Source organism: Camelus dromedarius, chromosome 7 (genome assembly GCF_036321535.1).
Source record: "Camelus dromedarius isolate mCamDro1 chromosome 7, mCamDro1.pat, whole genome shotgun sequence".
NCBI classification, from domain to species: Eukaryota; Metazoa; Chordata; class Mammalia; order Artiodactyla; family Camelidae; genus Camelus; species Camelus dromedarius.
Genome location: NC_087442.1, coordinates 13039608 through 13065626, shown reverse-complemented (window position 1 = coordinate 13065626; position 26019 = coordinate 13039608). Strand labels below are relative to the sequence as shown.

The window sequence follows — 26019 nt, the reverse complement described above, 5'->3', positions numbered from 1 at the left end:
GTTCTAGAAATAGCTAGTGGTGATTGCACAACACTGTGAATGTAATTAATGCGACTAAATGTACAGTTTAAAGAGGTTAGAATGGTCAATTTTATGTCATGTGCATTTTACCACACACAAAAATTTTTTTTTAAAGTGCTGGAAGGAAGGAGGATAGGAGTTTCTCATGGTGAGGGCCAGGGCAGGGTGGGAGAGCTCCAGGGGGCAGTCCTGCGGAGGCCCTGGTGATGAGGCCAGTGAGCTAGGAACTGAAGTCTGGTGAGAGGGCAGGGCCTGGGTGCAGAGGGTGGCCTCGCCCCAAGCCCACATCCGGATGCACGTCGGGAAACTCTCAGGACAGCAGACAACAGCAAAACCTTAGGCCTCAGATGTCGCTGTACATAAATGACTTACAAAAGAGGTTGCTTGTAACAATAACCTCTTCAGTCTTAGAACTGGTCTGGTTCTAGAATAAATAAGTGTGCCAGGCCGAGTGTACAGTGATTCCAAACAGTTTAATGTAATTCCAAGACAAAGTGTGATTACATTTCTACACATATACAATATGCATATGTGAGTTTACAAATTTTAATTAATAAGTCGTTTCACCTCAGAGACCGAAAAAATGATCAAAAAGAAACTGTGAGTAACAAGCTATAACATAGTTCACCACAATGGGACCCCCCCCTTCTCACCCTACAGTTAGTAATATTACAATTAAAATAACTATATTCTTCTATAATTTTTTTCTGTTAAAATCATCTCATAAATTTACAATGCTATTATTAGTTTCCAAGACTAATATAAATTCACTCCATTTTTCTACAACGAAAATGATCATTAATTTAGAAGCACACGACGTCATGATGAAAAACACAAGCATTTTAGTAGCAAGGACTTGATCAGTTAAGAATTATTTTTCTTGTAAAACATTCTAAAGCCAAGTAAAATATCCATTCTTATAACATACCTATAATATGAGACTAAGGAATAGGTTACATATAGGCCTACAACACATTGGTTTGTCTTTAAAAAAAAAAGTAGACATTTATAAATAAAAAAAGAAAAGAGGACAATTCACATAGGAAAAAGAGGTACACGAGAAAATACTGTTGCACGCAATAATTTTCACAAAGATTAACATGGATTAACACTTTTTATTACAGAAACCATACAGTGAAGGAACACAACAGACCAGGGCTTCCATAGGGTAGTTGAGCTGAGATGACCTGGCAGAGAAAGATCTGGGCGAGATGACCCGGGGAGGGGCCACGTTCCTCAGACCGGTGACCGAGTCTCACCGGGTCTCCTGTTCCCTGTTCTCATTCTGGGGAGTGAGTCTTTCTGTCCAGAGTGTCCTGAATTCACGGGCTGTTGAAAGGTAAACATTTCAACAGATCCGTTCTCTTCCCATCCTAATGGATACCATATTTGGAAATGTGATATATCAGAGGCTGCAGCTCAATACATGTGGTCAAAGCAAAACGGAATGGAAAATTCCAGTCATTCTGATGTGTTGCCCCTCTCACTCATCTATGCTCAGGACCCAGAGAGAGCAGTGGTACCCTTCGGGGCCACCTGCCTCCGCTGTGCAGGAGCGAAGGTGCAGCCCGGGCCATCCCGGGCCCGTCTGAGACGCCCATGCTGACTCCGACTTCTGAAAGTTCCTCTTCCCCCTCATCCGTAAAGCTATACTTCTCCTATCAGAAATTTGGTTTGATATATATATACACAAACATATATATCAACAGCTACATCTATACAGTGATTCTACTAGACTAGAAATTCTGCTGCCCCAAAGTATGATTTCCTGGCCTGCTTCATTTGGTTAAAAAAATGCACACAAAGAGGATGAGGAGATGCTTTGGAGACCGGAAATGATTGTGCCCTGGAAAAGCCACAGAAGGAAGTTTTCAGGGAGCGGTAACACAACAGCGGAAGGGTGAGACGTGTAAGGGAGAGTGAGACGGTGGGGAGAAACCAGGCAGCGTGGAGGCGGCCAACAGGAGTATCTGCAGGAAGGGAGGCGGGGGTCGGGGGTGGGGTGGGGCCGCTTTAGGATCCATTCAGAAGTCACAGAAAGCTACAAAGGATGCGCATGGTCAAGTCACGTTCCAATTCCCAAGTTCTTCCTTATAACCTGAGCCAAACTATTAAAATAATCATAATCATAATCACAATAAATCCATCACCCCTTCAACCAATATCGAACAGGGAGGCAAGACCACCACTCACAGGGATAAATGGGTCCTTCTTTCTGGTTCTTGAGAGCTTCCTAGGGGTCCTGGGTGCCTGGGTGTGGGGCGGTGGTGACAGCAAGGTGGAGGCCAAGGTGGCCATGGAGACAGTGACCCAACACAGGAAGGGGGTGGCAGCACTAGGAGGCTCGTGTGGAGACTGGCTAAATGGAACTAGAGAGCGAAGGCAGAGCCCTATTCTATTTACTAAAGAAAAAAAATAAAGCCAATTTCTATGCCTCTATTTTTATGATTAAGCCCCAAAGACAAGGACATAAAATTCATTTGGTTAATTAAAACACAGGAAAAAAGAAACCAAACAAACAGAAGAAAGTAGGAGTAGAATTAGGAGGGGCAAAAAGCAAAAGATTTTACAATGATGATTCTAACAACAAAACTGTAATAAGAACATACTACCAACAGAGTTCACAGGGAAAAAGCAAGTGCATTGAGAACCACCACCAGTTCCCTGCCTGGTTCCAAGTGTTTTGCAGTTTTCGAGGTGTTATCTGCTAAAGGGATGCCCTTTAGCTCACAGCAGGTCCTCTGCACTAAGGCTGTGGCACAAGAGAAAAGAAATTAACCAAAACTCTTAGGGACACTGGCACCTTCCAGGCTGTTCCTGCAGGACGATGGGCCCCCTCTCAATCATCATCTCCACTTGGATGGGTCTGCCCCTCCCCCGTGCCCCTCAGTCCCCAGCCCCCTGTTCCGGCTCACCAGCACTAAGAATCTCTAGGAAACAATCTAGGTCCCGCCTCCTGGTGACCTAGGCTTCAAACTGAAGTTTGACAAAGAGTAAAAAGTAAACCCATCCTTTTACACTTACTTTGTTTTAAAGGGAAAAAGCAATAAATGACAGCAGGTATTTGGAAAAGCTGACCAATAAATACGGGCACAGGGGTGTGTGACTTTCCCTGCAAAACACCCATCAACATATCGCTGGGGGCCCAGAACTAGCAGCTGCACCGTTGGGGCCACCTGCATCCCAGTGTCTCCCACTGCCTGGTGACTGGAAGTCAGTGGACCGGTGAATAAGGTAAACATTCACATCAAGACAAAGATCGGCAAACCAGGGATCTGTTCTCTCTGCCTCTTCCAAGATGTCAAAGAGAAGGCCTTGAAGACCAGTGTGGATACAACATGGCATGAGATCTCTGAATCTGGCCTGGGCTGTGGGCTCACCCTGTCCCATTAGACCTGGAAATCCTTTCACATTCTCTCGCGTTCACATGGAAACCAGTAATGCAGAGGGAAATGCTCATGTTAGGCTACACAACAGGATGGGTGGAACACACCTGCTGTGGGGGAACATGGCCTCCTACTGAAGAGGTGATTGCTGGGGTTTGAAGATGTCAGTTATAAACAGAAACTTTCTTTTAAAAGTACCAGTTGAAATGTAAACTATAAAACACTTTAACTATAAAACGTAGCCAGAAATATGCTTAAGTATCCACAGTCAATTATTTAGTTTATGAATTTTAAAATGTGACTCTCTCGATATCTTAGAAGGCTAACAGCATTTTACAGTGGCTAAAAACATATATACTTAACATATGCACTTGAAAATCACATTTGATTACAAAACACAAAGAATAATCTCTTCCTTGGTTTAATTTTTGTTGTGAAGATTAGCTATTTTCAGAGTTCACCTAAGCAACAAGGACCAGGGTATGCATTAATCATTATTTTCAACCCACACAGAATTCATAGTCTTTTAAATCCCAAGATCAAGCTGGCTACATGATTTCAAAAAAGGCTAAAACCAGGATGAATGCCCACGTTTGAGGTAATTATTGCCATCAGGTCACAGTTTGTGTAAGATAATGTATCTAAAACCTTCTTTTAAAAAAACCTTCAGGTGTTCTGTCAGAATTCCAGAAGACCTATGCAAACCAACCAGGATCTCTGAATCTGATTAGTTGGGTTTGCTTACATTGGAATTAAAGTTCTAGAAGATTCTAGAACTTGTGTAAACTACCTAAGAATTGAGGCAAACAAGCCCGGAGCCAGTCAATAAAGAAGTTTTTAAAATAAAAAAGAAATGAAACTCCACCCCAAACAACTGAGGAGATGCTTCGTGACAAACGGTAATTGTTTTCTAAAAGATTAAAAATCTAATCCTAAAGCATTTCTAAATTCTTGCCCCCTTTCGACCAAAATAAAAATGCTTCTGTATTACTATTCATCTCATACCTCGGCAAGAGACTCTCCTTCCTTATAACCTCAAAGTTGGCTGGTTTTTCTCAGTTGAAACAATGGTTGCCCTCCATTTCTTTGAGAAGTTTCTCTCAAAAGAAAACCTTTTGTTCCTCTTTCTAAAAGCCATCTTGTCTTTCTCCTTTTTTTTTTCTTTTCTTTTTTTTTACACAAAGAAAACAGTTCCTGGACACTAGACCCACACATGGTATTTACAAATTTGGTGTGAATCCCGCATCTGGTTCTACCCAGAGCTGAAGAGTGGATAGCTTACAGAGACCAGAGTTGTCATGATATTTATCAGTGCAGTAAAAAATAGCATTTTGAAAAAAATATATACCTTTAGTATTGCCTTTTCTAGAATTAACTATAAGCAAGAAAAAAATTATTTTTTTTTAAAAGAAGGAAAAAAACAACACTTTTTTTCCCCTTCACTCTGATAAGAGTTTGTTGTAGCAGCAGCACTACGAAAGCTAGTTGGTACACTGGAAAGGAATCGAAAATGAACTCCACTATGACTCAAAAGAAACTCCCCTAAGATTTTCTCTAAAAGTCAAACTGATTCTGCCCCTGCTGCTTGGATCCAATTCAGGAATCCCTCTTCACACAGACCTTCTGCTGAGTTCCACGCACAGGGCAGGGGTGGTATGGGGCCATGTTCCTTCAAGGCTTTTCTGCACACAGACGCCGAGGAGACAGCCGAGGCTGGCACCTGTGAGCACCATTCTGGAGCTGGGCAGATGCAGGTTCAAGGCCCGGCTCCCCTACTAGCTGTGTGACTCTGGGCAGGTCACCAGCTCCCCAAGCCAGCTGCCCCATCTGTAAAGGGACCACTAATGCAGATTTCATAGGGTTGTTGTGAAGACTAAATGAAACAGGATAAACATGAGTGATTTTCAGCACAGTGTCTGGCACACAGAAAATGGGAGCATCATTAAATAGTTCATTAGAAATACGAGGCCACTCACTGAGGATTATTAAAATGGTTGAAACAAAAGCATATCTCCGTAAAGGTCTGATTGACAAAAAATTTCAGTAGAAACTTGGGGATCTCGGGCCACCATTGTATTTTCTCTCCTTTAACACAAGCTTTCTTAGAGTGTCAGCTTTCTCATCAGCGCCCTCCTCTGTAAATGGGGGTGTTGTAAGTGGCGGGTGTTGTTAATGGGGTGGCTGTGAGGGTTACGTGAGGTCACGCTCACAGAAGGCTGGGTCTGAGCCTGGGGTATTGAAAGCGTTCAGCAAATGTTGGCTGTGACCCACCTGAGGGACACGTCAAGTTTTAGCCAATAAGAGAGACAACATAATGTTCTGCTGCAAGGGTCTGAGATTAGGGGCTCTCAAAGGCTGGCGGGAGGCAAGCTGGGGCATCGGGCAGCTCCCTTCTGGTACAGGTACCCTGAGCAGGGGTGCCCTGCAGGAGGGTCACTGCCCTGGAAACTCTCTTGGAGTCTCGGGAGAAGCACTGGCTGGGAGCTGGCTCTCTGGAACTTCTAGAAGCTGCAAGAATGATGCGGGAAACCTCTCCCAGGTTGGGTCACTGTAGTGGGAAAGGGTGCCAGAAGCCTTGGAAAGGTTTCTACTGCATTTAAGTGTCATTTTGCCATCTCCAATTCTTTACCGACTCTAGTCTGTGGAGATGAGAAGTGAGAGTCCCAGGGATCAGAGCAGAAAAGTACAGACACCCGCGCCCGGCCCCCGCGCGCACCTAAACCCCGACGCAGCCACACTTCCTGGCAGGTCTGCTCTGGTCCATACCCGAGGTAACATGAGATTAGTTAAGCCCACAGCTCCGGGCAGTGCCTCCAGGTTCCCAACAGCAGCAGCAGCATTTAGGGTTACTAACCTCCACTCCTCTTACAAGATGAGCCGTTTTGAAATAAATGCAAAAGAAAAAAAAAATACAAGTGAGGATAGAGAGGAAAGAGAAAGACAGATGGGATCGCATCAGTGACGAAGTCATTATTGCCCGGAGAAGAAAGAAAGGAACGCCATTCTGTCCATAGCTGGGGTGTCTTTGAGAAGGGTTCTTTGGCTAAAGAAAGGAACACTTTCACTTTCCTTTCCAATTTGGTGAGGACAGCTCTGGCCTGCTCAATTCTGAGGCTTCCCCATCTAAAATCTGTAAGACACACCAGGAAGAGAAGACAGAGACTGGGAGAGAAGCATGCACGGTCCTTGTGGCTGGAATGTTTCGTGGCAGAACGGCTCGTGCTGGCGCTGAGAAGTCCAGGGCCAGGCCTGTGGAAGAAGCCTGGCCTTTCTGTTGAGTCCTCCCTGCTGCTTGAGGGCACCCAGCCAGTCTCTTCTCTCTGTTTTCTGTCCTAGCAGCTACTGACCAGGTCAGCAAGAGCCCCATGCCCCACCCTGCCTGCAGCGCCAGAGACCTCGGGATGAGAGCTGGGGCAAGCCCGTCGACGCACCTCGTTTCATCAACCACGGCCCATCAGCAAGAGTTCCTTAAGCCTCCTCATCTCCTTCCTCCAGTTTCCAAGAAAGTCTGCTCCACTCACTCACACACACTCACACAACCCAAATCCTCCAGCGCAAGCTTGTTCAAAAATGAGTGTTTGCAATTCCAAAGATCTGGTCAGGGGAAATCCGCCAGTTAGCAGCTGGGCTAATCTCACCTTCCCTTCCTTACCTCCAACAATCTGGTGTTTGGGCGGGTTGAGTCTTCCAGGGTGAAGGGAACAAGGCCAGCTGGCTCCCACAGCCCGCCAACCACTCACCGCCAGTAAGGCCAGAACGCACACACAGTCCAGGAGACAACCATCGGTTTGCCCCAACCCTTCTCACTGAATTCGATCAACCACATGCTCCACTTCACAGTATTAATTGGCATCGAGCCTCAGACTCTCCCACCCATCAGCCTGCTCACCCCTTCCCTTGGAAACAGCCAAAACATCATGAAAGAGGCACTACATGCAGAGGCACGGGTGTAAACATCCAGATGGATCAGTAAGACCCCACCGAGCGGAAACAAATCGACCTATGGTTCCTAAGGCTCCAATTACGAGTTCTCCTTGACCTGTTCTTTTAAAGCTTCCCTTCTTAGCCTTCACACTGCTTCTTCAGTAAAGAAAGATGGAGCCAATTTCAGAGCAGATGATCTAGGTTATTTGTGGTCTAAATCAGGACTAGGTTAGCATTCCTCTACTTGAGAGCTGGATCCTAGGGACAGACATTTTATTGAAACTCAGACTGCAGGATGGGGTGGGAGTTCGGGCAAGCGCTGTGGAGCACACGCAGAGGCTGGCCTCTTGCACTGGGGTCTCTTCCTGAGGCTCTGAGCCCACAGTCGTGTGCTTGGGCTGGAAGAGGAAGGCAGGTGGGGATTCGGGGAGGGCGCCCATGTTTGCCGAGCTCCTGTGGGCTGGGCACTGCCTGATATCTCCCTTGGTTGGCTTCAGTGAAGCCCATCATTCTGACCCTTCCTTCATCTGGGGCTTGGCAGTTTCTGGGTTTGGTGGGCAGCGTGTGAGCCCCTCAAGCTGATTAAAAAAGCCATCACGCAGCACCGTGCCTGAGGGGCACAGTCGGAGCCCAGTGGGCATAGCTGGGAGGCCCCACTGGACCCCTCTGCTGGCCAACAATTTCAGGGGGGCAGTGGCCCACGTCTGAGGGGCTGCTGGACTTTGTCACTGTTCTTCTAGTCTCCTACCATCCCTCCACCTTTTTTTTCTGACTTGATAGTTTGTCTCTAGAATTGTGTGCTGAGAAGATGTTGGCAGGGGGAGGGAAAGGGGGGACTGAAGAAGTGGGCAGTGTGGTTAGTGAGGGGACAGGAGGCTATCATTTCCCAGGGGAAGGTACCACCTGCCTGGCACCTTCCATCAGCTGTCTCCAGTGGCTTCCAGAAGGGGACAATTATCTCTTCACTGAAGGATATAAGTCAAACTCCTGGTGTGCTGATGGGAAAAGAAGGGACACTGGGAAGAGGGGACACTGGGAAAAGGGCTGGGTCAGCTCTGACCAGAAGGGCTTTTTTCAATTGACAAGTAAATATCAGATGCGAGGGAGGCCCAGGATCTAGTTAGCAGATTTCACAAGTGCAGGGCAGATGGGAGAGGACCACAGCTTAAAAGTTCAGCCCATGAGATGCCTCCTCAGATTTCCTCCGGCCACCGAGAATCTACAAAAATACAGTACTGTTGGTGAGACCACGTTGTCCAGAGCCCAGTTTGGCCTGTGTAGAGATAAAGGCTTTGATTCTTCTTCAAACTTTTGTTCTGTGATGGATCTTGGATCTTTCTCAATAGCTTTTTTCTAATTCCTGGATCTTTCCTTTCCTTTTTTTTTTTTTTTTTGGTCTGACAAAACTGGACATCTGTATGTCCCTCCTGTCTACTCAGATACTCACAGATACAATAAAATAAATTTAAATATTAAAGAGAAAACATAAAGATACTTGGAATAAATGTGCACTTAAAACCCCAACTAAAGTATCAAAATGATGATTATGATAGTAATTACAACAGTAATAACCAAAATAACTAGTACAATAATATTATCTTTATGAGCAGCATGGAACCTTCATTCCTGATCTGGAAGAAAAGGAAAGAAAATGTCAGGTGAAAGAGTAACTTCCAACTTAAAGAGACAAAATAATCTTCTTTAAACTGGAAGGCTATGTTGTCTTTTCCTGTAAAAGCTCAGACCTAGAAAGGGCTGGAAGTGAACTGTACAAGGGTTCCAGGATGCTACCCAATAAGGCAAAAATGCTGGCTCGTCTGCAGCCGAGACATCTGTAACTGGGCACTGCTGCCCTCTGGACGCCGAAAGGCCAGCACAGAGATGATTCTCCAGGCTGGCGCGGCTCTGGGAGCACCCTGGCTCGTGTGTCCTCCAAAGGCTATACACCCCCTACCCTCTCTGGATGGGCCATTTTCGTGTTGTCTCAGATCGATGGCACTTCCTTATCTCCAGAAGAAGATGTACTGATCGTGACGCCACGAGGGCAGCAACCTGTCCTGCCGCAAACGGCTCCCCGGCTGGGTACCTGGGGGTCTGCTCGAGGGTGCCCCGCCTCCAGTGTTCATGGTGTCCTTCCTTCCTTCCAGCCTAAGGCCTGGACTAAGCTGGTTCCAACCTGGGGACTGATTTCTTTGTAGGGTAAGTAGAATTTATGGTTGGAGAGGGGAAATTTCCAGCGTTATTTCACATTTCACAGCTAAGAGCTAAGGTAAGCGTTTGGCTTCGTTACTGAATTAGGTTTGGATATTACGATAAAATACCTTTCACAGTAGATCGTTAAAGGAGACCACAGAGTGAGGAAGGACAGTGGGGAAGGGTGAGGATGGACTGCTGTCCAAAACTGGGAGCCACCTCTTTGCACTTTGGAAACTTGACTTTGGGGTCTGTTAAGGACACAGCATCAAGAATCAAACGATTAGGACCACACTTTAAAGCGCCATCTATGACCAGTTAAGGGTCTCCCAACATTCATGCCTTTAGGAGTAATTTGCTATCGACAGAGAAACCCCTCCACCCCGACCCCAACCAGTGTTCAAAGCCTGAGAAAATTTCCAGAATGTATCAAAGGGGCAAAGAGGGCAAAGGGCAAATTTCCTTGGAAACTTAACTGCCCGTGGGAGTGTTTTCCAAAGTGCAGTGTAACACCACCTGGTTACCCTCACACGTGTCCCTCCCTCCAGCTTTCTGCCCACAAGACCCCTCTAAAATCAAAAACAGAGGCATGCCTTGGGTAGGTCTGGGTAATGCGAGGAAGGATTCAGCAGCAAACCACGGGTGGTGGTTGTCTAAGAGGGAGGAGCTGTGAGAGCAAAACCCAGCCGGCGCAGCCGGAGGAGAGCAGGGCAGGGCTGTGAGAGTGGAGGGCAGTGGGGGTCTGAGAACAGGGGGCCGGGCTCCAAGTCTCCCCTCCACCCTGCGGACGACCACAGGAAGGTTGTGCCAGGCCTGGAGGCAGGAGGCGGCTCTCCTTGGCCCCTCCCACATCAGGAAGGAGGCAGCTGCCTGGCGAGAGGCCAATACCCCTAAGACACAGATGGGACCTCTGGTCCCACAAATGGCAGAGCTGGTCCCCCGGGAAGAAATAGGTGAGGGTGAAGGGTGGGGAGTCTCTCTTGCTCTGTCTCCAAAGTCACAGTCAACTGAAGTCATCACCATCGTCAGATCTACCCACCACCATCCATCTCCCACATCTCAGGTCCATGGGCTCTCCTAGCCCCTGCCAGCTCCCTGGCCCCCTCTGCTAGCAAACAGCCCAGGAAAGACAACAGGTATTGAAATAAAATAGAAATTAAAAAAAAAAAAAAAAAAAAGGAAAGACCAGAGTAAAATGTTACAACAGCACAGAAGAAGGGCCGAGATGACGTGACTCGCCTCAGCCGGCTTCTTGGAGTACCGTGGAAGTAAACCCTCACACCGCGTCCATCGGTCGGTAAGGCACTAGGAGGGAACGATGTAAAACCGAGACTGCAGAGCCGGGGGCAGTGGGTGCCGGGGGGGCAGGAGGGCAGCACCCACTCACACCCACGTGCACACACCTGGACCACCGCGTGGGTTACATGCCTACATTAGATCACTTTTTGTTTGTGCAAGTACGTTGAGGAATAGTCTATTGGTATTCTTAGGGTAGAACACGAAGCAGAACAATCAGGTGCAGGTGGCTACGTCTACGGGGGTGTTGGCGACAGCCGTGAGCCCTACGCTATGTCACGAGGGACTGATCCAAAGAGAAGAGAAATCTTCAGAAAAGAAAAGAAGCTAAAGTTTGCAACACACATTATTAGTGACACTTGAGGACTATCATTGCTTAGGGATTCATCCAGAGTGCTCAGAAAGAGAAAGTGCACCCTCTCCTGGGCTCCTCCTTCTCGCGGGGTCCTCCTTCAGCACCCCCATCGGTCCTGGCAAGCGAGTCAGAACCCGGTTTTGCCGACCCCAGACCCACCCCCGGTATCAGCCTCCTCAGGCCATGGCCTGACCTTTCTACAGGGCTGCTGACTCTTTAGAGTTCTGGAAAAATCCCTAATTCTTACGTTCAATCATTAAAAATCTATTGGATTTCCGTAGCAGGTGTCCCCGACAGCAAATTCTTAAATGTCACTTGCTGCCATAATGAAAATAATCTTTGAAAAGTTCATAGATAAAGTTCTTCAAAAACCGAGGCCCCCCTACTTCTGGAATCTTCTGTCACTCTTTCCTTCTCCTTTCCAGTTTGGTGCAGAATGGGTTCGTGAGCTGTGTTTTCTGTTACTGACGTTTTCTTTTTTGTCCTTTTTCTTTTTTTAAAATAAAAAGCATAGATTTCCCCCCTCCTTAAACCCCTTCCTTCCTAAAATGTTCTCTTCTCTGCTCTCAGTCCTCCTACTTCCTAGTTCAAGTTTCATTTGTGTCCCGCCCCTGCCCCCTGCCCCTCCCCTGCCCCGTTTGCATTGTTTATGTGCGGCACAAAAAGCCCAGCTCCCACCTCTTCCCTCCTCCTCTCCTTCCTCCCCTCTGGCCATCCTCCCTCCCCTCCCCTCCCCTTCCAGTGTTTATATGTAAGGGTACTGGTTGACCTTGGCGGGGCTCAGTGGGTATCCAGTGTAGACGGTGGAAGCTGGAGAGGCGCTGATGTAGGTCTGGTGGGCAAACTGGGCTGGATACTGACTCGGGTGGATGGTGGGCGAGGGCAGGACCCGGGGGCCCATGCTCACGGGGACCTGGTGGACGATGCTGGCCGGGTAGGCAGTGTGCTGCACGGTGTGACGCGCTGAGCCTTGGGAGGCCACCAGGTGGGCCACGGTGCCAGTGGAGCCCAGGGCCGCGGGCGCCGTGTAGGTGTAGAGGTGGGGCTGGGTGGGGAGGTGGGCAGCGGCAGCGGCGGCGGCGGCCAGGTGGGGGTGCACCGTGCCGTGGCTGGGGCTGTTGTGCGGGAAGGAGTACGGAGCCTGCGCCATCGTGGGAGTGATGTAGGCCTGCTGCCGTCGGTGGCTCCCGGTGCGGTCTGCGGTCATGTGCTGCTGAGCCTGGAGAAGGAAAAGCACCAGGAGAGGGCTGCATGGGGGGCTGGATGCATGAAAGGGGAGGAGGAGGGAGAGAGGAGATGGGGAGGAGGGGAGGAAGAGAGGATGAGAGAGGGGAGGAGGGATGGAGGAGGGGAGGAGGCCAGAAGCAGCAGGAGCACTAGAAGATGCCTCCCTTGTGTGCTCAGAAAGTACAAACGAGCCTGGGCTGAGAAAGAATGCCATGTCCCGCTGTCCCCCGGGCTGGTGACACACAGACAAAGCCAGCTGGGAAGGGGCCAGTAGACAGTATGTCTCACAAGGACGTCCTGCAGCTGTGAAATGTCAAAAGGGAGCCCCTCTTTGAGTGACGCCTGCGTTCTCTCTCACCGCGTAGTCCTGTTCCCTGAATCGCAGGCCCTCAGAGCTCTGCTGTTGGAAGTCATGTGCACAAATGACCCCGTCCTCTTTCACCCGGAGAACCTAAGTCATGATGAGGCCTCAGGAGACAGCCGAGGGGCACTGCTTCAGACGAGAGGCTTCTCATCACAAACTCGCCCTTACCTCACCTCTGAGCTTCTAAGGAAACAGGCCCCCGAGTCCACTTTGCAGTTCAGGCCGGAGTGACCCTCTGCACAAGGGGCCAAGCGCTGGCTGCAGACTCTGTCTCAGTTACACTCCAGCTGAACGCCACCCACCTTCTCCATACCCTCCGCCTCTCTCTGGGTTTGGGGTCCTGAGTGTGCAGCCTCCCTCACTGTGACAGTTCAGCAGGCCTGGCTTGGTTGGACTGCAGGTCTGCCCTGGTGTCCTGGCCTGCCTGGGTCAGGAAACTGTTTTACCCTTTGCTGGGCTGAAAAAGCAAGGTGTGGGCCAGCCTGTTTTTAAGCTCTGGCACCACGTCCCTGAGAGCTTCCTATCATCAGACAAGTCATTCTGCCTTGGGCCTGTGAATTGGGGATCCCACCTTCCCCACGGCAACCTACAGCAGAAAGGGAACATTAGAGGTCACTTGGAGCACCGCCTGCCATCACTGGAGGGGCTACCACTCTGGGAGGCGAGCAAGGGGCCACCACAGTGCCCTGCTCTGAAGCTAAGAGTTGCGGGGATGAGCTGCGCCCCAGGGCCCATCAGGCGGGGCTTACCTGGCTGAGATTGAGAGGCTGCTGCTGCTGGAAGGGCGGCCCTGGCCGCTGCTGCCGGTAGGCGATGGCTCCGGACGAGCTCCCTGAAGAGTGACCGCTGGTGGAGGTCACGTTGCTGGAGGACTTGGACTTGTAGGAGGATGAGTGGTGACTGGTGTTGACTGTGCCGGGAAGAGGAAGAGGTCACAGATCAGTCATACGTCCTGGGGTGCCCAGAAGACCCTACCCCCCAGGAGACAATGGTGGTCGATCACCCATGAGCCACATCTCCCCCAGACCTAGTGATGATTTTGGCACCAGGGATGTGGCTTGTTCCACTGGTTGGGAGCAAACATTGCTGGGCTTTTAGAACTACTGTTTGGTGACACTGAGAAGCATCAAGAAAGTCTAACAGAGGGAAGGGGAGCTCTCTGCAGCTCCAGTGTCCCAGCTGGGGGCTCTCTGCCGAGATGCAGAGACATAGTGACAGATGCTGCAGGATGCAGATACCCGAGTCTCAAAAAAAGGGACTGCACATGTGCCAGGGGAAAACAGCTGGAATAAAATGAATAGGGCAAGGAGGTTTATGTTAAAGAAACCATTTTAGTCAGTTTCTGTGTTGAGTGACCTGTGAATACCAACTCGCAGAAGAGTGGGACTCGAATCTCCAGGGGGCGAAGTCAGAGGACACACGCACGGACACGGGACATGTGGAATCGAGTGCTACTGTCCGCCTGTCTCTCAGTGTTGCTCTTGATGCCAAACATTTCTGTCCTGAAGCTTTGTCTAGATCAAGAGGAAGTAATCCACAGTGAATACCAAGGAGGCCTTTGGCACAAGGAATCCAGACATCTGCCCAAACCTGTATTGTCCTCCGCAGACTCCTCAGCTCTAAAGCTGTCCACGTTTGAGGAAGCTGCCCAGAGTAGAGTGTTTAAGAGAAGACCCAGAACTGGAAAGACGTACACAGGATGTCAGAAGGCAGGTCTATCCCTCGTGCTGCTCAGCAGCAAGAATTCAGATTTACTGGCACTGAGCATCTTTGGGAAACACGAAAGCCCACTATGGTCTCAATTGGGTACCCCAGGGCCGCAAGTGTGAAATGGGTGAACTGTTCATTCTTGGGGCGGAGGATGCTAACAATTAATGGAGCACACATCACACGGATAAGACCCTTGATGTCACTGGGCGGGATCAGGTCTATTACAGATCTCAGGGTGACGAGATCAGAGTCAAACAGGAGATACCTGAGGCTGGCGCCGGCAAAACAGACTGCTAATTAATTGTTGATGGAGAGAAATGTGAAGAGTGAAGGCAAACGAAACCTGGGGACAGGAGATCGGGGAGCACACTCAAGTCGAGAGGAGCCTCCCCCATCCAGGCAACAGCCCCCCTCGAGTAAGGGAGAGCTGCCTCACTGGCAGGGAGGCAGCAGGTCCTAACAGAGACCCCAAATCCAACTGCATATTGGCACCCAGTGGCTCTCCCATCCCACCCCCTGAATCATACCCCTGTGGGAAATGCCCAGGAATTCGTATTCTTAACAAGCTACCCAGGAAAGCAGGAGCCTGCCCTGGTGGACAGAGGTGACCTGCATTTGGGAATCAGGGTCTTGTGCTCAAGTCAAACTCGGTTAGACTCAAAGAATCTCCAAAGCCTGGGAGATGGAGGGAGGGGTTTGGGGGACCCACTGTAGGGTGAAGGATGGAAAGCTGCAAATGCTGGCTGTCAGCAGAACTTCAGTCTCTCTCCATCCATCAGCCACCGTGCCACTGCATTGGCCTCCAGCTCCTCCATGCCCCGCAGTAGATTGTAAGCTGCGCCTGCTGCCGGGGCCCCGCTGTGGATGTCATCTCTCTGCTCTGATTTCAACTCTCTGGGCACTTTGTGGTAATTATATTTGAGGGAGAAACTCTGAGTGCAGGGTATCCATAGTGTGAGTCTCCAAGTGAAGAGGCTGGAGAGCTTTAGATGAAATGGGTGTGACAGAGCCAGGCCACCAGCATCAGGAGACAGGGTCTGGGTCAGAGCTTGTCAACCACCAGAGCAGGGGACCCCTGAATCAGGGAGTGGGTCCTGAAAGGGATCAAGAGATTAAAGCAGTAATGCAGAGAGGAATAAAGTGACCATGGAGTGGACAGGGCAAGTGCTGAAGGTCAAGTTCCTGAGATGTATTTTGGAGCTGGGAGGAACACTATGGAGCTGTCTGCTCAGGTCTTGCCTCACTGCTCTCAAAGATCTGCTGCCCGGGAACAGCCCTGGGTTCACGGGGTGGCCCCCTGGGAGGCCCTGTCTGCACGAGGCGGGTGGGAGACTGCTTCCGATCATGGGTGCGCCCTGGGGCCAGACCCTTGGGAGGTCCCTCTGCATGGTGTGGTGGGGTTAGTTAGCCTCTCTGTGCTTCCGTTTTCTTATCTGGAAAACTGGGAAAATAATAACTTACTTCATGGAGGGTCATAGTGAGGGTTACATGAGCTAATGTACGTGCAATGCTTAGTGTCCGGCAGGTGTCCAGCTGTTAAAGGTATGAGCTGTGTGCACTATGGCTGATGTCTTTATTTTTGAGCCATGTCCCCTGGTTAAAGCTGATGCTCAAGGAACAACTGTCTGCCCCAAGCTGGGACAGAAATGGGAAACTGGGAGCCTGGGGGTCGCTGGATCAGGGTATCCAGAGAGCAGGCATCAGGCCACCAGTGGCTCAGATCAGGGAGCTCTGGCTCCTGCCCTGCCTGGGACTTAGCCATGCATCCTTCCAGTACATTCCTTATTGGTCCTAAGGTGGTGCAGAGGACCTTCTGTTGCCTTCTGAAAGGGCCTTAACTAAGCCAAGGGACCTGAGAAGGTTGTGGGAATTCCTCAAGGATCCTTCCTGCGCTGAAAGCCACTGAGAGAAGATGGACCGTCACCTGCACAGCTTTCGTCCTGACTTGAGCAGCTCAGGGGACCCGAGGACCCCAGCTGAGGGGGCACCTTGGCTGGGGTGGGCCAATCTGGGCCCCAGGAAGCCAAGGGAGGATGCTTTCCAGATTCTTCTGAGCCTGGAAGGCTGTGCACTAACGGAGGTGTCAGCGTAGAGAAACACCACAGTCTGGGGACGGACGGACAGACACCCGAATGAAGTTCTTTTAGCCTCTCACCTGACGCTAGAAAGACTGTGCAGCCTGTCCTCACAGGGGAAAATAAATCTTCCTGTACGTGGGGAAATTATACCATGGCGCTCCCCAGTGACAGAGGCACTAGGGGTATTAGAACCCATGGCCTTACTGAGAAAAACCTTCCTTTTTTGTTGTTGTTGAGAAGTATTCCTGAGGGATTCTCAGCCCTGCAGGTAATTAATTCTCTGACTTTGGTTGTAAGAGTCTTTGTGGAAATGTGGTTGCTGAGCGCTGAGAGTCGCCACCCGCATGGCCGATGCTGTAAACGGCACCGGAACTTGGAAGGCGTGACAGGAGCAGAAAACGGGGAGGATGACTGCTCTAAGGAGTCCCGCCTCCGAGGTGAGCGGTTCTGTTTGCCTACAGGTTCTTGGGTCCTAGAGAGTGTTCCTTCCTGCCAGGGTTTCCTTGAAAACCTGTGCCTGGGTGGAGAAAGAGGGTTCCAGAGGGAGGGTCCTCCGGCCCCGCACTCTGCAGGCTGGCCGATGGCCCTGGGCGGGAAAGCCCCTGAAGGCTCCTTCCTGAACGCCACCCTTCATCCCAGGTCACCGGCGGGGGCAGCACCTGAATCACCCAGGCCTGGCGTGCCTTACAGGGGGCAACCACCCCAAGAAGTTTCCATGGTCTCCAGCAGCCCCCTCTGGGGACACAGACAGGAGGTCTCAGGAACGATGGCTTCTCACCTTGAAACAAAACCTCCCCGGTGGTTTGTATCCCTGTGCTTCTGAACAGAGCTATAGAGGAGGTGCTGGCTGGCCTGGGTGGGCTGGGGACAATTTGTGGCAAAAATGCAGAAGATTTCTTTGGGTTTATTCTCAAATTCTTCCCCTGATGAGCAGGAGCGAGGGAGACACTGAACAGCTACTGCAAAATCTGGGTGAGCTGCTAAGTTTATGTAGAAGGTTAAGTGCTTAGCTTTTATTCTCGGGCCCAGTTTTCAGGACAAGCCTTCACAGGATGTAAGGAGTCCTTTTAATCAAGCAGTGAGGGAGGGAGAAGCACGCTCGCTACCACCTCTCCTCCCAACAGTGAGCTCTTGGGAGAGGCCGCCCTTGCTGACCAAGGCCCGGGGAAGGGCCTTGCCACACGGGGAGCCCCCGACCGCCAGGGCTCCCTGGAAGGGAGTGATGCTAGAAGTCAGTCAGGAACTCCCCAAACCGGGTGTCGTTCCAGACAGTGGAAAAGCAACGGGGTGGCTTTGATTCTGTAGTTATCAACCTCGTCAGAGGCAGAGCCGTGGTGAAGACAGCAAGGTATTAATCACAGAGTTAAGAAATGAAAATGCTGCTTATACAACGTGACGCTGAGCAGAATCCTACCCTGGCTTTTTGGACCAGATACCCGAGTGAGGACCTACAACCTGGGGCTTACAGCGCTCACGTAACAAGACTGCGAGCAGCAGGTAACCAGAAAACTCGTCTCCAGGAGCTGTTCCTGCCCCGCCCCGGCCCCAGATTACCTGGCCCCAGGCTATCACACTCCACCAGCACCTCGCTGGCCTGGGTCTTCAGCGGGGGCACGATGATAGTCCGGGGGTTCCCAGTGCAGTGCGTCTCCAGGCTCCCCTTGGTGTCAAAGGTGGTGGCATTGTGCCCGGCGCGGTGCTGCACAGAGTAGGGGCTGGTGTTGCTGGAGGAGTCGGAGTAGGGAGAGTCGTGGACCGTGACACAGCTGATGACGTTTTTTCTCTGCTTGGAGACAGTGCTGAAAATGTAAAGGGAGAAACCAGGACAGTGAGGGGCTGTGAAGTGAGACACCAAACCAGCAGTTCAGGACCAGCTGGGAAAAGCCTCTCTGCGCTCCGGGGCAGGGGGCAGGCAGAGCAGGAGAGAAGGGAGGAATGTGACTTCTCTCCAGAATCCTGATGGGGAGGCTGGCACACAAGTGTCAACTGTCTAACCAGTGGGGGTGGGGCATGTGAGGACATGAGAAAGGGGCTGGAGCGGGGCCCACAGGAGCTTCTGGAAATTGGGGCAAAAAGATTCCAGGCGGGCCTGAGCTTTCCCGTGCAGCCGGGCTCAGCAGAACTGCAGGGGAGGCACCTGTAGCCCAGAGTTGCATGGCAGCGCCCTCTGAGCCACCGGAAGGAGACAGAAAAGCAAACAGAGAACCCAACCAGACCCAGGCAACCTGCGGCCCTGGTGTGGGAGAAAAAAACTGCTGGGAAGGGAGCAGCCTAAGTGTATCAGGCTCAGGGCCTGGGAGATGCAGCTGGTTTAGGCAGGAGGGAGTAGGATCTTAGAGGAAGCAGGATGCAGCAGGAGGGAAGAAAGCGAGGTTCTGAAGAGGCTGGTCCCACAGCCCACAGCTGGGGCTCACTGAGAAAAAGCAATGGGAGCTGGGCCAGACACCTTGGCCATCTCTTTGCGGTGAGGGCGGTAGGTGGGATGACTGGCCACCCAAGACCACTGAGTCCCCTTCTTAAGTGGGGCCCAGCCTCCTGCTCCTGCAGCTCCCCCACTGCCTGGCCGAGGATGGGGCAGGGGGCCTGCACCGTCAGAAGATGCCTGTGAGGGCGTGGCTCCCGATCCCTGGTCTTCATCCTCTAGCTGAAACTTCCTACACTGACATGGAGGAACTGGCTTTGGCTGGCTCTCGGCCAGCGCATTTTTTTCCTGAGATATTTGTGTGGTTACTTGGGGAACCAATTCTGTCTGCCTCCAAGCCCAGTGAGAGGCTGGTGGGATGATGGATATGGAATTTGTTGCTTATTGTGCAGGTTTCAAAAATGGGTTTTCATCTATTTCTGTATGTTGATCACCTATTTTTAAGAAATATCGATTGCCTAGGTAAGATGGTCAGTTGCCAACTCATTTGCTAAGAGAAGAAGCTGATACTTATAGAGAGCCTGGTGGAGCCACAACACTGCCCCCTGCAGGTGTCTTGCCCAAGGTCACACAGCCAGTCACGGGCCAGATTCCAAGATCGATTCCTAGGCGGCTAAGGGCAGCAGAGAAGTGGATGAACTCGATCCCCTGGCGGTGGAAGGGCTGCTAGCCTATCAAAGGGCTGAGGAGCTGGGAGTGAGCCCGCAGGAGGTCTGAGCGCCCTGAGGCCTGCGCTACTGACACCTGGGCAGGATAATTCTTCCAGGGTGGCACAGTCCGTCTTCCCTGGTTCAGGGAAGAAGGGTCCCTCGCTAACTGGGTCTGTGGGTAGGGACACAGGCCCGGCAGAGAGATGTCTAACTTCAGCATGTGCTGATGGTGTGGCCTTGGGGAGCTATTCAGCCTCTGAGAGATTCAGTCTCATCAGTAAAATGTGGGTAATAATAGTACCTACATCACAGGCTTGTTTTGAGAAGTAAGTGAGAAAATACACAGAAAGTGCTTTGAATGGTGAACAACACATAAACATTCTATAAAATTTAGTTTCTATAATTACTATTATTATTATTAGTTGTGTTACCTCATCTGACACGTAAAAACAGGTTTGCCAAAAACATATTTAGGCAAGATGAATTCTATGAAGGTATGGAGTTGCTGGAAAAGTTTTTAGTCTACGAAAAAAACAGACGATTGATATGAAAGAAGTCAGCACGCTTCAGTCAGATATCCTGGAGATCCATGCGACAGGGAATTTCTGTACAAAGAAATTTAATCCACGTCTCCACCCTTGAAGGAGATTAAAATCTCAGCGGGGGACTGTGTAAAAACATGACAAGTTAAACAGTGAAAGCTTTAAAATGATCAGTTAAAGAGAAGGGATGTCACAAAGCCTTCCACGATGAACTGTCAAATGAGCTGTGCTGAGGATAATTGATAAGAACTCAAAAGAAGGTGAGGAATGAATTGCCTGCACATACTTATAGCTCTTCATGCTGACTTTGATAAAACAGATATGTCTTAATTAATCAAGAACTACACTTCCTCCTTATGACAGTTTAAATGTAAAAGGCCCATATGCTTGTTCCTCAAAGACAGTTGGAGGTAAACACAGTTACCATATGACCCAGCAATTCCACTCTAGGTATATACAAGAAGGAATTGAAAGCAGAAACTCAGACACTTGAATACAAACGTTCATTGCAGCATTATTTACAATAGCCAACAGGTGGGAATAACCTGTGTCCATTAACAGATGAATGGATAAACAAAATATGATATATCCACACAATGGAATATTATTCAGCCGTAAAAATGAATAAGGTTCTGATATATGCTACAATATGGATGAACCTTGAAAACATCATACTAAGTGAAATAAGCCAGACACGAAAGACAGGTCCTGTGTTAACTCCACTTACATGAGGTACCCAGAATAGGCAAGTTCAGAGATAGAAAGTAGATTAGAGGTTACCAGAGGCTGGGGGGAGAGGGGGGTTGGGGTTACTACTTAATGGGTACAGAGTTTCTGTTTGAAGTGACGGAAAAGTTTTGGAAATAGTGGTGATGGTTACACACACTGTGAATACATTTAGTGTCACTCAACTGTACACTTAAAGATGGTTAAAATGGCAAATTTTATTATATATACTGTACCACAATTTAAACAATTAATGGAATATGCCAAAAATCATTTAACTATACACTTTAAATGTGTGTATTGTATGATATGCAACTTATATCTCAACTTTTTATAAGTCCGTATTCTTATTCAGAAACAAGAAAGCAAATGGGATGAGCAGGGGGTGGGGGTGGGGCAGCACTGAGATCTGGCACAAGAACTAGAAAGTGGGGCGCCAGGGAGAGGTCCTCATGCCTGGGAAGCAGGGACACGGACTCCGAGGGCAGCAGGAGCTGTGGGAAACTGTGGAATTAGGAGGAGGGAGCATTGGAGGAAGGAGGGCCACCTTCAAGAAGCACAGACCAGCGAACCCTGCAACTGTTTTCTGTGGTGGGAGGGGCTGGCCTGCATGCGAGGAGTCTGTCGGGTGATAAGATGTTATTAAAGGAACAACCCCTCCCCCACCCATTACAAAGCACTCCCAGGACCAGGATATGAGCTGGGAGGCCCTGAGCACGCAGCTGCCAGGGCCCTGTCCTTCATTCTTAACTTCGGTCACCGCCAGTTCTGCCTGATTGAATAACACGCACGCGCGCGCGCACACATACACACACACACGCTCAGTGACTCAGCTGGTCATTGCACAAAACGCAAATGTGTTCTGTTGCTGTGCATGGCCTGTGGGTGGTGGACTCCCCCCCATGAAGAACAGAGGCTGGCTCCCAGATGTGTCCTGGGAGCTGGTGTTCCAGTCCTGGCTCTGCTGTCCGTTTATTGGTGTGAACCTGGACAGTGGCCTGGATACTAGGGTGACCCTAGATGTCCCTCCAGCTCTAACCTGCTATGAAATCCGTTAGGGAGAGTGGCATTAAAGGATCCCTTAGAGGGATCTATTTAAAATAGGATTTGCTTTACTCCTAATTTGGAGAGAAAATAAATCCTTTCAGGAAGTATACATTACATGTACACCCAGACCCAGATGATTCCTGCTGACTATGTATCTTCCTTAGGTTCTGAGTAATTTAGAAAATGAGCAAATTAAACACACACACACACACACACACACACACAGACAGACACCCCTCACTAATTTTGGCCAAGCTGTAATAAAATGCCAATTGGACATATTTGGAATGCTTCACTCAAATTTGGAAATTGTGGAGAAGCTTCAGCTCAATAGGAGTAAGAATTTTCTCACAACTGAAATTATCTGAACATACAATGGGCCACTTCATAAATCAGTGAGCTTCCTGTCACTGGAGGATGGCTTTTTGGCAAGAGTCTTATAACAGCTGACAGCCTCGTTGAGACGGCCCCTGAGAATTTAGGGCCACCTCCTGATGGAAACCCAACAGGTAGTGAGGCTTTCCACCGAAGAGGCTGAGGAATTCTGCACGTCAGTATCTCGGTATCTATCAAGAAGCATGGGCTAAAACCTCTCTAAAGTCTTCCTGGGACTCACCTCTGTTTTCCGAGCTGGAAGTCCCTATGCCTCATGAACGCCTAGGTACAACAGAGCCGAGTGCTCATTCACCTACCTTTTTGGATTTACATGTGACAGGTTTGGAAAAGGTGAATTAATCTGATAGCTCTGTTTTTAATCTTTTCTATTGTTAGAAATCTCTGTGCTCTACCTGAGTGTACTGCGCAGATTACAGAACAAATGGGAAACTGTTAAATGAATCACTAAAAAAATAAGCACACATTTGACATCACTACTACGGATTCCTTAGGCTCCGACGTGTCAATTCTACTGGGATTCATCTCACTATAGCATCTAATTATTATTGATAGCTTATCAATCCATGATGAATTGGATAATGGAAGTGAGAGAGACAGTGATAGGAATAGAATGAGAAATATCTGCTTAAAAGGCCTCGACAGAACATCACTTCTGAAAAAAGAACAAAGCTGCCAGGGTTCATGATTGCATTGTGTTGTCATGGCAATATATGATTGTCATCATTTTAAAATCATAGAAAGAAATAAGGAGCTAAGAAGTAAAGAAATCAGCCCCAATGGAGAAAATGCTGCCAGAGAATCAGACACAAATCTGTGACCCCTTCCCTGTAGGGCCCTATCTGGAATGTGTTTTTGATTCTGAGTTGCCAGTTTCAGTCAATTCCATCCTTCAAGACCAGAGTCAAAACTCATCTCCACCAATAATATATCCATGCCTTATTTCACTCCTCTGCTTCTATAATCAATGCTGTATGTGAAAAATAGTACTCTTCTATTTCTGTGACACTGATTGCTAAGTACAGGTAACACTTACTGGAGGCCCAACTCCTGTTCAAAGTGCTTCGCACGTTTTATCCCCTCTAATTCTCACAGCGAGACTACGAGGTGAAGAATATTACAACTTTCATTTTAGGAACAATGAACTTCAGATGCGGAGAGCTGAGGTCGTTCAGTTGTTCAAGAGCACCCAGCTAGTTAGCGGCAGAGTCAGATTTGAACCAAGAGCTACCATCCTTCTTCTGTGACTCAGTGTGGTCTTAGCTTATTTATTTAAAATTTTTTTATTTTATTGTGGTGAGAATATGTAACATGAGATCTACCTTCTTAACAAAACTTTAGGTACACGAGACAGCGTTGGTGACTACAGATAAGACGCCGTACAGCAGGTCTCTAGAACTCCTTCATCTGAGCTCAAATACATGCCTATTAATTAGGGACTCCCAAGTTCCCCCTACCGCAGCCCGTGGCGACCAAGTTTCCATTCTTTGACTTTATCAATTGGACTATTTTAAATAGCTGATGGAAGAGGTTGTTTGCATACTGCATAATTTCCTTCTTTTTAAGGCTGAACAATATTCCACTGTATGTGCATGCCCCATTTTCTTTACCCATTCACCTGATGGACACTTAGGTTGTTTCCTCATCTTGGCTATTGTGAATAATGCTGCAATCAACTTGGGAGTGAGTTACCTCTTTGAGGTCCTGATTTCAATTCTTTTGGATAAATACTCAGAAGTGGACTGCTGGATTATATGATAGCTCTATTTTTAATTTTTTTTTTTTGGAGGCACCTCAATATTGTTTTCCATATTGGCTGCACCAATTTATATTCTCACCGATAGTGGACAAGAACTGCAATTTCTCCACATCTTCCTCATCAGCGCTGTTATCTTTTGTCTTTTTGATCACAGTCATCCTGACACATGGGAGGTGATTTCTCATTGTGGTTTTGATTTGTATTTCCCTGATTATTAGTGACATTAAGCTTTTTTTTCCATGTAGCTATTGGCTACGTATGTCTTCTTTTAAGAAATGTCTGGAAAGGGAGGGTATAGCTAAGTGGTAGAGTGTTGTGCTTAACATGCACGAGGTCCTGGGTTCAACCCCCAGTACCTCCACTAAAATAAATAAATAAACAAACCTAATTACCCCCCCCCCCCCAAAAGTCTGTTCAAGTCCTTAGCCCATTCTAAAATTAGGTTATTAGTTTTGTTCTTTTTTTTAATGCTCATGGGTTGTCCAGAGCCTGTACTTCCTCTTAATCACTACGCCATGCTGTCCTGTTTACCACAGCCCCCTTCTGGTTCTGCCAGTCGGTGGCAGCGGTCTTCTCCAAGCATGGGACGTGGGGCTGTTCACATGGACAGCTGTCCCAGCTGATGGAGGTGACAGCTGCATGCTCGGCCACCTGCTCGGGCGTGTGTACTGCCCACTGTGCTGTTCCCACACCCACTCCACCCAACTAGAACTACAAGGCCAACGGCTTTTAACCAGCCCTTCATGTGAAGAGAGGGACTGGAAGCCGACACCACCAGACCAATGTGCTCCTTCCAATGTTCTTATGTGGCTCCCAGTTGAAAGTCATTGGTGAGAACCAAAAAGATCTACATTTTAAATTGGGTGATACATTCCATTCAAAGCATATATTCACACGTTTATATCTGTGTGTATGTCTCTCTCTTAATGTACACACACATACACGCAGGTCACCATTAAGGTCATTTTTTTACATGACTACCTTCTGTAGAAATTTGAAACAGGGCTGGAAGGCACCACAGGTGGTCCCAGCTCCTCATCCACCACACACAGCAGCAGGCGTTCGCTGTCCCTACGCCCTCCTCTGCACTCCAGCCTGCAAGCCTCTGCTCAACATGTTAGGTCCGTCCGCAGGGCTCCGCTCAGCCCTGTGCTTTCCAGCCCACTCCCGCCCCACTCTCTCTGCCGGGAGGAAGGCAGGGAGGACATCAGGAAGTCGCGAAGCATCAGCGAAGGCTCTGTAACGTGCTGAAGGGTTAGCATGGGCTGCTGGGGACAGCAGGTACAGTCTCTTCTTCCAAATGCAGCCTTTTCATAAAATGCAGCCCCTTAAACACTGAGGATTTTGAATGAAGCCCTGGAGAGAGGATGCGGTGGAGTCCTCTCAGCAACACATCCTGAGAAGAGTTGTGTGACTGAAGTCGGTTCATCCGTGGGGTGCGTTGCAGCAACACCCCAAAGCATCACGCCCTCCAAGTGACACGGCCTGTTGGGCTCCTTCACTTCTTCCCTCGAGGCTGACTCTGATGCCACCAGCACAGCGCGATGCTGGCCTCAGCGGGTGTGTGCTCTTCCCCTCTGTTCAATGATGTTAATTTTTCCGGCCAAAGTCTTTTGAGCAGCAGTCCACCAGCTTCCTGACTGCGCCTTTTATACAGTAATTTCTCTAGATTTTCAATTTAGTATAAAGAAGAACTCTTGGGGTCAATTTTTCTACATACACATTTTCAAAGTGATGGCTGTCTAAAATACCAAGTGATGCTGATGACTCAATCGTCTGTGGAAGTTCACATCTTGGTAACATCAGCTGTGACACTCCGAGCAGCTGCTGGCACTTGCACAGTGACACAGAACAGAACAGGGCCCTGACGACCTCAGTCAAGTAAACCCTGTCTACCAGAATTAGTCAGATAACTGGATGAACAAA

General features: G+C 49.1%; 1 protein-coding gene across 9 annotated transcripts in view; it reads right to left on the bottom strand.

Moving 5' to 3' along the window:
- Nucleotides 1-475: 475 nt before the first annotated feature.
- HIPK2 (homeodomain interacting protein kinase 2) overlaps nucleotides 476-26019 on the bottom strand; it is a 181422-nt gene continuing 155878 nt past the window's right edge. For 4 of the 9 annotated variants that reach the window (XM_064487312.1, XM_064487313.1, XM_064487315.1 and 1 more), the window contains exons 13-15: nucleotides 18109-18353; nucleotides 13516-13676; nucleotides 476-12394 (exon numbers count right to left, since the gene is read on the bottom strand). In XM_064487312.1, coding sequence (XP_064343382.1) covers nucleotides 11921-12394; nucleotides 13516-13676; nucleotides 18109-18353 — 880 coding nt within the window. In that variant the 3' untranslated portion in view covers nucleotides 476-11920. Of the gene's footprint in view, nucleotides 12395-13515; nucleotides 13677-14122; nucleotides 14281-18108; nucleotides 18354-26019 lie in introns of all 9 variants that reach the window. The other 5 variants (XM_064487309.1, XM_064487308.1, XM_064487310.1 and 2 more) reach the window with 3 other exon arrangements.